This window comes from Ursus maritimus, unplaced genomic scaffold (assembly GCF_017311325.1).
Source record: "Ursus maritimus isolate PB19 unplaced genomic scaffold, ASM1731132v1 scaffold_2, whole genome shotgun sequence".
Classification (NCBI taxonomy): Eukaryota; Metazoa; Chordata; class Mammalia; order Carnivora; family Ursidae; genus Ursus; species Ursus maritimus.
Window position 1 is genome coordinate 63315757 of NW_024424452.1, and position 14221 is coordinate 63329977.

Consider the following 14221-nt stretch of genomic DNA (forward strand, 5'->3'; position numbering starts at 1 on the left):
CCCCAAGTAAACATAGTTTTATGTCTTCCTTCCCGATGTGTATACATTTTATTTCCTTTTCTTGTCTTATTACGTTAGTTAGGACTTCCATTACAATGTTAAATAGGAGTGATAGAGAGGATACACTTGCTTTATTCTCAATCTTAGGAAAGCATTCAGTGTTTTCATATTAAGCATAATGTTAGTTGTAGAGTTTTTTGTAGATGTTCCTTATAAATTTGAGGAAGTTCTCTATTTCTGGTTTGCTAAGGTTTTTATTATGAATAGTGTTAGATATTTGTCAAATGTTTTCTCTACATCAATTGATATCATATAATTTTTTTTAGCTTGTTGATGTGATAGACTTCATGATTCACTTTGAGTCTTGAACTCACCTTGCATAACTGGAATAAGTCTCACCTGGTCATGGGGTACAATTCTTTTTATTCATGTTGAAATCTATTTGATAATATTGTATTAAGGATTTTGCATTTGTGTTCAAGAGATATATTGGCTTATAGTATTTGTTTCTTGTAATATCTGCATCTTGTTTTGATATTAGAGTAATTCTGGCTTCATAGAATGAGTTAGGAATTTGTTCTACTTTTGGGAAGAGATTGCAGAGAATTGCTATCATTTTTTTTTTCCTTTAAAGCTTTAATAGAATTTACCAGTGAAACTACCCAGGCCTGGTTCCTTTTTTAGAAGGTTATTGAATATCGATTTAATTTCTTTAGTAGATAAATGTGCCTTTAGAGTATCTGTTTCTCCTTATAAGAGTTTTGGTAATTTGTGTCTTTCAAACAATTGATCCATTTTATCTAAGTTATCAAATTTATGGGCATAGAATTGTTCATAATATTTCTTTAAATGTCCATAGGATTGGTAGTGATAACTCTTCTTTCGTTGTTTTTATATATAACTAATTTGTGTCTTTTCTCTTTTTTCCTTAGTCTGGCTAGAGGCTAATTAATTTCATTGATCTTTGAAAAAGAAGAAAGGGGGAAAAAAGAACAACTTTTGGATTTGTTTATTTTCTGTATTGTTTTCTTGTTTTCAATTTCATTGATCTCTGCTTTAATTTTTATTATTTCTTTTATTTTGCTTGCTTGAGGCTTAAATTACACTTTCTACTCTAGTTTTGAAAAGTGGAATCTTATGTCACCTATCTTAGAACTTTCTTCTTTTCTAATATGAACATGCGATGCATAAATTTTCATCTAAGTTCCGTTTTAACTGCATCCCACAAATTTTGATATGTTACCATTTCAGTTCAAAACATATTCTAATTTCCCTTGAAACATGCTCTGTATGAATTATTTAGAAATGATGTAAAGGTCTCCCTATTATTGACTTCTAATTTGACTCCAATATGGTCAGAGGACATGCTTTGTATGAGTTCAAGTCCTGTCCCTCTTTTTTTTTTTTTTTTTTTTTTACCACAAATAATTATGAGACAACACAGGACTTTTATATAAATTAAAACTGATGTCAGTATGTCAGTATTGTAAGGACAGGAGCTAATGCCAGAGAGGGGTGACCACTCTTACCCATTCCTCCCTATTCATCTATGCAGTTTATCTCCCTTCACTCAGAAGAAACTTTGCAGGAGCTCCTGCCAAGAGAATTCCTCTCACTTTCATGGTACTGATGTTAATCTCTTAGCTTTAACAAATGTATTGTGATTGCATAGGAAGTTAATATTAGAAGAGGCTGGTTGAAGGCTTTTGTGGACTCTGTATATTATCTTTCCAACTTTTATAAATCTAAAATTAATCCACAATAAGGTGATGAAATAGGTGACCAAAGCTTCCATAATTTAGATTCATGAAGAGAAAATGGAAATAATATATGTTATTCCATTTGCATAGGTCACTGTAAGGAATAAAAGAAAAGCTCTGTTAATAACTTCTTATTTTTGAATTCAAGTAAGCAAGATAGTCATGATCCCATTATTTAAGGACATGGGGATGAAAATTGTTAAAAGTCATAGGTTTTTATTGGGGAATGCTGAGAGAAAAAAAAAATGGAAGGCCAGCCTATGAAACCAGATTTCAAAATGAATGAGGACACAGAAACATTAAATTATAAAGCAACTATACATAAATTATGGTGTCTCTCAATGAGTCTGCATGCCTGGGAGAAGTATTTTTTAATGGAAAATCTGTATGTGCTTTTAGGATCAGGAGAAAAAGTTGATGATAATAAGAAGAGAGATACTAAATACTGGAAATCGGAAATAATGGAGTTGATATCTTCCTAAAGGAAATAGTTGTGGGATAAAAACCATGCTGGTAAAGAGCTTAGTCTTGATTGAGAGGTGGTGAAAGTCCCCCCACCTTTAAAAATGAAAATGCAATGATATATAGAGAAAAAAATTTAGAGTGGTGAAAAATTATGTAAATTAGTAAAGAGAGGCTATCCTGAAAGAGAATTCAGGACATCGTAATAATAGAGATGAATCTAGAAACAACTCTGGAGCGTATGGAGAAGCTGCAGGAGACGCGGGCGAAGGACTGCTTCATACTGTTGACCACAGTTACTGTCTGGTTCCTAGTTTTAGGGACTTACTTGTAGCTTGATCTTGGGGACCAGTGTGACTTGGGGACTTGGATTGTCTTCTCAGAGCCCATCAGTGCCTGAAAATGTGTCATTTGTATTTTTAAGCTTCTCTTCCATGTTATGTATGAGCTGATACTTGTTCTTGTGTTGAATTACCTTTTTTCTAAGAGCAGTTGGCTGCTTTGAGAACACAATTACCCTGAAGGTGGAAATACCACAGTTCTCCATTTTAAGAGAAAAGAAATACCAGTTTGTCCTCTTACCATTCTGAATTCCTCTGCGTTTCCATTGCCTGGAGCAAAATCATTGGCAAGAGAGTATTCTTTGTGCTAAAAAGGGATGGAAGACCCTCAAAGGCCTTTTAATGATGAACGAAGGGGATTTATTCTTCCTTATTGGGGTAATAAAATTTGTTACACTTCATGTAAGTTCCTATGGGGGTGGAGGAAGGAGGTGGAAGTGAAGAGGATGATTTGGATTCCAAAAACTGCAGTTACTTGTGGAAGGTTTTAACTGAAAATAGATCTTTCTCTTGAGATTTTTGTTTGTTCTGGAGAATAATGTTACAAAATCCAACATTGCACAATAAAAAGGCAAAAGCAAGAGAAGATTTATGATGATGATCCTTGGCAGTTCATTTAAGCTGGTATGCTCTCTTGGCCTCGTATTTAATACTGAGATGCTTTATGTTCTTGATTCTGCCTATAGGAACTAAATTAAGTCATAAATGTGCCATTCTCAAATTGTGTATAAACTGTCACTTAGCATGTGAGCTTTTTGCTGTTCTCCAAAAGGACAATGGTATTAAGAGAAGGAAGCAGCGGTGGTCACAGAGGCCGCTGAGGGGAAGGCCCCCCAGGCCCACTCAGATGGGGCCAGGACTGAACTGCTGAGTCACCGAAGGGCCCCTCCGGTCGTAGAGTGCGCCTAAGAAACGACCTCATCAGACCCTTCACTTCCACCCACGAGCACAAACAGAGCGGTGTCTCAAAATAGCCTGAACTGCCACGTTGGCCATTGAGCCAGGGAGGGAGGACTTTGGTCCCAGAGCTTTTTGGCATTAGCGTTAGAGAGAGGGGAAATTAATAAATGACCTGTTGCTGTCTGCACAGAGCTTGGAGACGGAACAGAACATAAGAACAACTCAGATGTGAGCTGTGGGGTTAGCTTTGCTGATAACTCCAGCTGTATTTGTAGTAGGAAGAAGGATAAGTTGAGTTAAATGGGTTTATTACTTTCAGCAGACCTCTTTGCTTAGCTGGGGACTGTGATATGTCTGTTCGCTAGGGGCCAGGAAGATGCGGGCCTGCGGGCCTGCGTGTGTGCGTGTGTGTGCATATACATGAAATATATGCTGTGGGGCATGAAGCAGTCACACGAAATAGACTCAAAAGTAAAGGATGAAATCCCTTACTGTTCACCTCTCACGTGGTGCCAGGGGGAAAGGGTGCTTTTCTCTCTATATAAACGAAGTGAGAGGAATTCTCTTGGCAGGCAGTACTGCTAACTTTCTCCTAGGCCGAGTGAGATAAACTGCACAGATGAATAGGGAAGAGTGTGTAACGTGGTCACCCCACTGGGCACTGGCCCTTTGTCCTGGGACACTGACATAACAATACTTTTAATGTATAAATTGGTCCTGTGTTGCCTCATATCATGTGAGGTTATAGGAAAGAAAGGAATTGTTCTCCTAATGTCTCTGTACAAGGAACAGGTGCTGGGCCTTTTCATAGTTTGTGAACGCACCTGGAAGGCTGCAGAAGAAGCGGTGGCCAGTGATAATGGAGCCATCACTGATCTATCTATGTACCTGGCAACTCCACGAACCCTATTGCCCACGGATCCCACTAACTCTCACAAGAATCTGATCAGGCAGGAGGCACTGCCCTTCTCATATTACAAATGAGGTGACAGAGCTTAGAGAAGTTAATTAAGTCAGCAAAGGTCCACTTTGGGTGGAGGCAGAACTAAACTTGGTCCTTCCAATTCAAAACCCTTGTTTTTTAATGTCAGGCTATAAGATGCCTAACAGAGTTTTTTTCTACTATTAAGTTTCTAAAAAGCAGAATTTTTTCCCCAGAGCTGTCTACACCAGTCATTGAGCAGAGAAGCATTCTTTAAGCAAATATTTACTACACAACTCCTATGTGCTAGATGCCGTTCAGATGCTAGGGATAAAGCAACGAACATAAAAGACAAAAATCCCTCATAGAGGACAAATTCTGCAGAAGGAAGACCGACAGTAGACGAGTGGACCAATTATCTCCTATTTCTGATGGCAGTGAGTGTCTTAGAGACAAATAAAGCGGGAATATTAGAGAAGCCCAGTGTTGCCCTCTTTCTTTGGCTTTTCATGTACGATCTCACTTGAGGAGGTAAGGATTGAGCAAAGGTCTCAAAGAGGCGAGAGGCAGCCATGTGGATTTGGGGTGAAGAGCATTACAGGCAGATGAGGAAATGCGGAAATGCATGCCTGTGAGTCCAGATTGATGGGAGCAAGAAGCCAGTGGGTAAAGATGGTGTGGTATGATTATGTTAACCGGGGTGGAAAGTCTCTTTGACATCAGTTAAGTAAAGATGCTGATGACTCTGAAAATCAACCCATTTTTTTTTTTTTTTAATTTTTAGGGAGAGAGCACATGCCTGCATCATGGGAGGGGACAGGGGAGGAGCAGAGGGATAGAGAGAGAGAGAATCTTAAGCAGGCTCCACGCCCAGCATGGAGCCCTATAAGGGGCTCAGTCTCATGACCCTGAGACCATGACCTGAGTCAAAATCAAGAGTCAGACGCTTAACCGACTGAGCCACCCAGGCAGCCTGAAAATCATCCCATCTTTAGGTTACTCATCCTGGATTGCTGTTGTGGATATATCCTTTTTTCTATAGCCGGGATTACTTCTGGAGCACCCAGCCACATACCCGAAAGTCCTCTCGTGTTGTTCTAGACATGCTTTCAGGTTGTTGAAGAATAAATATCTGAACATTTTCTAAACTTATCTCAGAAGAGTTTACCCTTCGAAGCATATATTTGATAACAGAGCAGCTGTTCAGAGGGTGATCTGATTCTGAGAGCACCGTAAATGTCTGGGAGCCCGCAAACCTGAGGCATAGCACAGCTAACTGCTTTGTCCAATACCTTGACTCGTTTATTTGTTAACCTGATTGAGATGTTCTTCAAGGAAGTCATTGAATCGAGGTTGCATTCTTCTTTAATATCGTTGCCATTTGTGGTGTCTGGCACCTAGTTACTACCTACTCACTGATGAATTCAGTTGAAGCCATAGTGCCCTTTTCTAGGACTGGAAGAGAGTAGGTCCTGCCAGAACTGTTGGGCTTAAAGGCAGGGTTTTATGTAGTGCTCGACTAGGGGTAAATCCTGTTCATAGATGGGAAATAACTGACGGCAAGGACAGACAATAGATTAGTTTTAAATATTTCATTTGCTTCTCCATATAGATCATAACCTGTGGAGAGAAAATACTATTTAGGATAATTACTAGCACCTCTTTTAGTTGTAATAAAAACCAAGTTTTGAGTCATTCTTTATGCACACAGTTCCCAGAAAGAGAACTGCCTTAAAAACAGATGAGGAGTTTAAAAGAATATAATTCTCATTTTGTGGTATGGCCCCTTTTCAAATAAGGAAATCAAAGCTGTCTGTTTTGATTATCTGTGGAACATAACTCATAGTCAAAAACAATGTCCAGTAGAGGTCTTTCAAGCAATGCTCTAGCCCTTTAAAAATATTTCTAAAATGACAGTTTAAAAGATGCTTGCGGCCATTACTTCTCTGTATTAGCCCCGTGTGTGTGCATTTGTAATTAAAAAAAAATTCTTCAGGGACGCCTGGGTGGCTCAGTCGGTGAAGCATCTGCCTTTGGCTCAGGTCATGATCTCAGGGTCCTGGGATCGAGCCCCGCATCGGGCTCCCTGCTCAGCGGGGACTCGGCTTCTCCCTCTGCCTCTGCCTGTCACTCCCCCTGCTTGTGCTCTCTGTCTGTCAAATAAATTTTTTTAAAAAGTCTTTAAAAGAAAAGTCTTCATTACGGAAAAGTTAAGACATACGCAGAGGTAAAGAATGTGCAGTGCTCCACCACGTTGGGCAGCTTAAACAATAAACATTGATTCTCACAGTTCTGGAGGCTGGGAAATCCAAGATGGAGGTGTCGCAGATTTGGTGTCTGTGAGGGTCCTCTTCCTGGCTCGCGCACAGCTGTCGCCTGGCTGTGTTCTCACAAAGCAGAGACCGGGGCGGGAGTAGCTCCCCTTTCTTCTTCTTCTCCAAAGAGCAGTAATCTCATCATGGGAGCTATACTCTCAATACCTCATCTAAACCTAATTATCTCCTAAAAGGTCCCATCTCCAAACACCATTACATTGAGGATTAGCTCTTCAGCATAGAAATTTTTGGACACAAACATTTAGTTCATAGCAGTCCTATGCTGTTTCTCCAAAGACTGGATTATCCTGATTTTCTCACATGAATGCAGGTAAACATGAGTCTCTGTCCTATATTTCTTGCAGATAGTAAATAGCTCTAGATGCTTAGTCAGGTTCAGGTGGCAGAATTATTTTGTAATTGTGGTATGTTCCACCAAGTGGAAATATATCATATTTGGTTGTCTTTTTTGGTGATATTACCAGTCTTTGACAATCAGTGTCTAGACACATTAATTTATAAGGAATTGTAAAACGGTGACAGTTTGTCATTTTTCTCAGTTATAAAAGAAAAACATTTCCTCACTTGGCATTGATCTATTCAGTGTAATGGCTCATATAGGAAATGAATGTTCTTTTTTCCTTGGTTTTCTAGTTTTCAAAATAATGAGGTCATTATCTAGCATCTTCCAACATTAAGTAAATATATTTTTTAAAGTTTTAAGCATTATGATGAGCTCATTGAAGTAAACATATTTTTAGGTATCTCAGTCCTTTGCAGTTATTATTCTTACTGATACAAAATGTTCCATCTTTAAGTTCACTTCTGAGTTATTTTTGACAGGACCTTCCTTACTCTCTTCTTGGGTAGGACGTTCCAGGTTCATTTTGTACATTTTTTCCCCTGTCCTGGATTGAGCTGTTTCTTCAAGCAGCACTGGGCGCATTAATTCGAATGGTCTTTGGAGATCCCAAACCTGGGTTCTACTTTTATTGCTATTGAATTGGTACTGTGACTAGACTTGTTAGTAGAGAGAGCTAGAATTAAAGAACATTGTTACTTCATACCACCACCTCCAGTTCAAATTCAGGGCAGAGTTCTTAACTGTAAGCTCTGACATCCTGTATCCTTTCCCATGTTGAGAAACCTGAGCTGCTAACCCTTCAGAGTCTCTTCTGTCGTCTTGACTTCCTGAATCTCATTTTCTAGTAGATTCTTTGGTAACTGGACATCAGAACAATATTTCTTCAATTTGTTCATTCTGAAAACTGTTCTCCTGTGCCCTTTATATTCGAAAGTCATTTTGGTTAGATATAAAATATTTGGTTCACTCTTTCTTTCTGTCTTTAGTATCTTAAATATGGTATTCTACTGTCTTCTGACATAGGATATTGTCTAAATATATGATGATAGTAAGGGTTATTTTTTTTTTCCTTTGTAAGGAACTTGGTTTTTTTGCATGATAACCAAAGGATTTTTTTTTCTTTTTTCTTATTTTTTAAATACAATAGTTTAACTAGAATATGTCTCAGGGTTGATTATTGGCAGGCCCTTTGAATACGTAGCTTCAATTATTTTTATTTATTTCAAAAAAGATGTTCCTGAATCATACTTTTTAAATATGTGTTCTGTTTCTTTGCTTTGGTTATCTTTTGTAGGGGCTTTTATAACACACCTGTGGGAATGTCCTATCTTCTATATTTGTAACTTTCTCTTTACTTTCCTCATTTCTCTTTGATTTAAAGTGTTTTCTTTTATTTTGTCTTCTATTTCTATTAATAAATGATACACTATTCTTAATAACTCTTGTGAGTTTCCAGTTCAGACTTCATGTGTGAAATATTTTAAATTTCATGGTTCTTTACTAAATTCTATCACCTCATTTCTGAGTTTTTCTACTTTGAATTGTGTTTATTAGAGCCTCTATCATTTTATTAATTTCTTTTAGCTTGTCTTAAAATGTTAGCCAACAGTTTTCCTCTGTTTATAGGCCTGTTTCTGGCATGTTCTCATTGGTCTGTAGAACCATTATTTTATCCCTGGTTTCCTTTTTCTTTTAATAACTATTAAACATAGGACTTAATCACCATCTCCTTTCAGTTCCTTCTTTCTCACTCTCCTTCTACCCCTCTTTTTTGTTTTTCTTACTTTCTTTCATTCTTTGTGAATTGAGGCATGATTTATACAATAAAACAAGTTCAATGAGTAACAACCATTCAGACATGATTCAAAACAGCTCTGCTGCCTCAATCTGTTTACCCCACACCTCTCTGAAGAGACAATCATTATTTTGATTTCTATCAACATAGATTAATTTTGTATATACTTGGACTTCACGTAAATGGAATCATATGTCATGCATAATTTTGAGAATGATGTTAGCTATAGGCTTTTCACAGATGTCATTTATCTAATTGTGTAAGTTTACTTCTATTCCTATCTTACAAAGGATTTTTCCTTTTTTTTATACTGAATTCGTGTTGAATTTTTTCAAATTTTTTTTTCTCCATTTATTGAAATAATCATATGGCTTTTCTTCTTTACTCTGCTGATGTGACAGGTTACACTGACTGCATTTCGGATGCTGAAACAACTTTGTCTTGGCATAAACTCCAGTTGCATGTGACATAGGATCCATTTTTGAAAATGCTGCATCAATTTGTTAGTATTTTAGGAAGGATTTTCTACTTACGTTCACAAGGGATATTTGTCTATAAACCTTTCTATTTTTCTTTCATGTTTTTATTTTTTGGTATCAACATCAGAGTAATTAATGTTGGCCTCATAAAATGAGTTGAGAATGTGCTCTCACACTCTGTTTTCTGAAAGAGCTAGTGTTAAATTGGCATTATGTCTTCATTAAATGTTAGTAAATGCACCTGTAAAACAATGTGGACCACAAGTATTTGCAAAGGGGTGTTTTGATTACGTTTATATACAAAATAATTTCTTATTTATTGAAATAAGTTTCAGTTATTGAGGTAACTGAAATTACTTTCAATTTTTAAAATATATCTTGGCATAAAATTGTTGATAATGTCTCAAAATATACTTTTAAGGCCTGTGTGATCTATCATGATAACTCTGCTTTCGTCTGTGATATTGGTCATTTGTATTTCCTCCTTTTCTCTGTATCAGCCATGGTAGGGTTATCAATTTTATTAAACTTTCCAGTAAGGCAGTTGGTGACCCTGCTGACTTTCTGTGAGGTTTGTTTTCCATTTCTCTGTTCTGTGTTCTCTGTATCTCCCATTCTTCGGTGCAGTCAAGTTCAGCTCGCTCCTCTTTAGTGTCTTGAGACGGATGCCTGCATTAGTCAATTCACACCTTTATTTTTCTACTTATAGGTATTTTAAAGTTCTCAATTTCCAAGCACTGCTTGATCTGCTCCCACATAGTTTGATGGTTTACATTTTTAATTTCAGTCTGTTTGTAGCTTTTCCGCTCCAGAGCTTTCTCTTTTGTTGCTTGTGCACAATGGTAAAAAAGGAAGAAACCAAAAATGACCTCATACTGCCTGCAGATGTTCCCCTCTAATATATCTGCATTTTCTGTTGCCTTTGTCCTTTTGTTTATGCTCCACAGTTTTGAATCTAGCATTTCCTACCAGCGCAGACAGAGCTCTGCTGTAGGAGCGGGTTTGTCTTGGTTAGTACTAAGACTTCACGTATTCAGACTGTTCCAGCCCTTTCAGAACTTACCGTAGGTCTTTTCTCCTCTTCCGTGCATTAGAGTGTATAAAACCCCTTCCAGTTTTGGCTGCACTTCTCAGATGTCCCTTCAACAATTTTCAGGAGTGCCTGTTTGTGATACAGCGGTTCTTCTGTGTTGGGGCAAGTCCCCCTGTTACTTTCTCCTGCCTCCTCCTGTGCAGACAATGTTACTACTTGGGTTTTGTATTGTCAATAGTTTGTCTCCCCTGGTTGCATTTTGAGGTTTGTGGTCGCACTGGGGACAGTGTGTTTGTAGATATGTTTCTATTAGCCTTGATTTTTAATATCTCAGTTGTTCTCTCTGTTTTTATGTGGGGATTCAGAGAAATTTCAGAACACTTCTGCTGGAGCCCTCTGCTTAGAACCTCTGGCTGCCTCGACTGTGTCGTGGAGTGGGTGCTGCACTGTTTCATTTTTGCAGTAAAAGAAGTGTAGTGCTGGTCTTTTCCGGAAAGGTCTACCTAAGAATCCTGATTACGGGTCTTGATGATTTGGTGACCTCTGCAGTTGTCTCTCACTGTGATTGCTGCATTTTCTTTGTGTCGTAACTACAGTTCTTTTCACTACTGGCTCCTAGTGGGTCACGGTCATTTCAAGAGAGTCTCACAGAATAGCCGGTAGTGAGGAAGGTCCCAGATGAAATGCTTGCCCTCTTCCGTGTTCCTGTGTTGCTGTTTTGTGGATGGGACCCTCCTGGGTTCATATTTAGGAAAAAAGGGGATAAGCCAGAAAGAATGGAATCCATCCCTTCCACCCCCCATCCAAATGGGTATCTTTCATGTCATATGAGTTTGAATTAGCAGAATGCCACCTCATACTGGACAGGATTATATAACCAAAAATGCATACAAGGTACCTTGATAACTTGTAGAAATTATTGCCTATCATTTATTTGGTTATTTTTGAAAAGTGCATATGCTTTATTCTAGGGAGTGGGGTGGTTGAATACAGTTGGGACAGCATTTGTGATCCTCAGACAATTCTTTACTCCCTGTATCATACTTAGGAGACACATTCTTTCACCATGGCCACTTCCAAAGAAACCGCTACATACATAAATTGTCATTGTTGAGAATCATGCCATTCAGCAATTTCACGCATTGACTTCAGTTCAGTTGTAGGATACTAATATGTCTCACAAATTCATTAAGCTTTGCACAAAGAGCATTTTTTAGTGAAAAATGCTTGCTTCTTAAAAAGTTAATACATATATTGTTATTTTAGTTTATAACATGCAAGTATTTTTCATTGAATCTTCATGATAACTTTGAAAACCAGACATATCCACCACTTTATAGATGAAGAAACGGAAAAGCTCAAAACTGAAACTCAAAAGTTGCTGCCTTCTTAAAGTTATGTAGGCAATTTATGGCAAAGCCAAGGGGAAATTATTCAATAATTAGAATAATTTGTACCAGTATCAGAAATCTCTATGCATGCCAATAATTCAAAAATGTCTATAGGGAACATGATCACGTGAATGGTTTTTAATAAATCAGACTCAACTGACTTAGTTACAGTTTAGAGGAAATTTTTAGTAAATATATATTCATATTTCTTAATATAGAATATAAAGTATATAATGGAAAATAATATGCAAAATACAAAATAGATTTGTTTTGTGTTAAAACATTTAACAAACACTTTGGAAATTAGTTTTTTGGAATTCAATTGTTTATGATTCTTAGTCCTATATTCTCTCCTTTTAACCATGCTGCCTCATGATAGAACTTTCAAAATGTTTTAAGTAGCTAAACAGATGAACCAGCTATTACAACTTAGATATGTCTGCCCAAACAAACTGGCTTGGTCTGTAGTGATCAATTGATGAAGAACAAATACCAAGAAATGATGGAAAAGAATAAATGGATGGTCAAGGATTTGAGACTTAATTTCTGCCATACAGGTCATAAATTGTCTTTGGGCTCATACAGAGAATGACCGGTTTTCTCAGGAGGGAAGTATGTGTATACTTTAGGTTTTAATGAAGTATGACCCAGATATGTCTTAGACTATTCATGCTCCCTGCCGTCTACTCTCCTGGCAGTCCTCACCCCATCAGCACATTCGGCGGACGCATCCGGATGTCGTTATGATGGCTCAGGGCAGCCAGGTTCTCACACACTTTATCCACTTAACAGCTGACTCTCTCTCTCAGGATTGACTGACTTTACTGTGTCATTTTTCCTACTAGGCTAACTAGGGAGAAAAACATAATTTCTGGGAGCTACACATTTGGTCAAATACATGCTGTCATCTCTCCCCAGAATCCAAAAGCTGGTGTCCCTGGGAATCTTACTGCTTAGAGACTACCGTGAGGCTAGTTTTTAAACCGCCTAGCCTGTTGGTCATAGTCAGGGTGGCTGTGAATTCTTTATTTTGTGTGTGATACTCAGTCTCCTTTATCTTCTGAGTGTATTCACCCTACACATCTCATTTTATTGATGATCATATCAATGAGATATTTTTCATATATTTTTCAGGGTAAGGATTTGAAATGAGCTAGATGACAAACTGAGTACATACACAGATGTGTGTTAATGTATGTATGTGTGAACACATACTTTTAATCAAACAATGCAATATGGCAAAATCAAGTTGCCTTAGAAATGTTTACTTCATAGTAAATCAGACTTGTGCTTTGTAGAGCAGTGAAAGTACCGGCCCCCTGCCAGGGTGGGGAAAAAAAGGGAAGGGGGGGCAAAGGGTATTGGAACGTCACTCCTTTTTGCAGCAACTCTGGCTGTATGCTGACCAGCTGCCCAGGTGTCCTCACTATGACATTACCAGTTTTATTGGCCTAGGTCCTTTTCAGGACATTTTTTATGGGAATGGAAGACTTTTGTTGAGTCACAAAGCTACCATTTACCGGTTGTATGTTCTTTGTCAACTAGGCCTTCTGAAACTTCCGAGCTTCATGTAGTTGTGTAGTATGAAGCAGCACCTCTATAGATTGACCCCATCCGCCTACTGTCCCAGTGCTGGCTGCCATATTGGTATCCACTCAGTGATATTGCCATGATCTGATGAGAGACTTTGTCACCATTTCCTGGGACTCACTTTTTTCTTTTTTTCCTCAGCAATGTAGGAAGCCAAACTGTATGTGAACAATATAAAAAATATATATAGAATACATAGCAGTTTGGGGACAAATGGCTGATATTTCATTTCTTTAGTGTAGAAAAAAGTATAGACCCACTACTTACAATATGTCCCAACTTGACTACAGGTTTATTTCTGAAATATGTCAGGCACTTAGTGATTAACTTTGAAAATGGAATTGGACCAAGGATAGTTATCAGTATATGGAGTATTCTTACCAGCTGCTGCTATCCATATCCAAAACTCTAACATGAAACCATAAGCGACTACTGTTGATGCTTGAAGAGTTTGAGTCTTCTTAGTAATAATAACTGTGTATGAATGAAATCACCATTTGGATGGAGAAAGAATATCCCATATTGGAAAGTAATCATAGCTTTTATGCTCATGTGTGTGTGCTTTGACAGCTTTTTGGAGACTACAGCCTATTTCTTCATGAAACCAAAAATTGGAGAGAAGGAGGTGTCCCCAAATGTTTTCTTCAGTATCTGGCATGAATTCAGCTCTGACTTTAAAGACTTTTGGAAGAAAGAGAACAAACTCATTCTACAAGAAAGGTAGGTTTTTTCATTTGCACAATGGCATTTTAAAACTGGAATTTTATTAGGTGTGACGCCACTGGGGTTGCCAACTTTTATAGCCTGAATGAAAAATTAGACGGCCCTCAACCTGGGATATCAAGTCTAATAGGGTGCTGAGAACTGAC

At 37.9% G+C, this 14221-nt stretch overlaps 1 protein-coding gene across 1 annotated transcript in view; it reads left to right on the plus strand.

Moving 5' to 3' along the window:
• Positions 1 to 14221, plus strand: part of FMN2 (formin 2) — a 357463-nt gene that overhangs the window by 312153 nt on the left and 31089 nt on the right. Inside the window, exon 13 of the mRNA XM_040636046.1 lies at positions 13923 to 14072. Coding sequence (XP_040491980.1) covers positions 13923 to 14072 — 150 coding nt within the window. The remainder of the gene's footprint in view (positions 1 to 13922; positions 14073 to 14221) is intronic.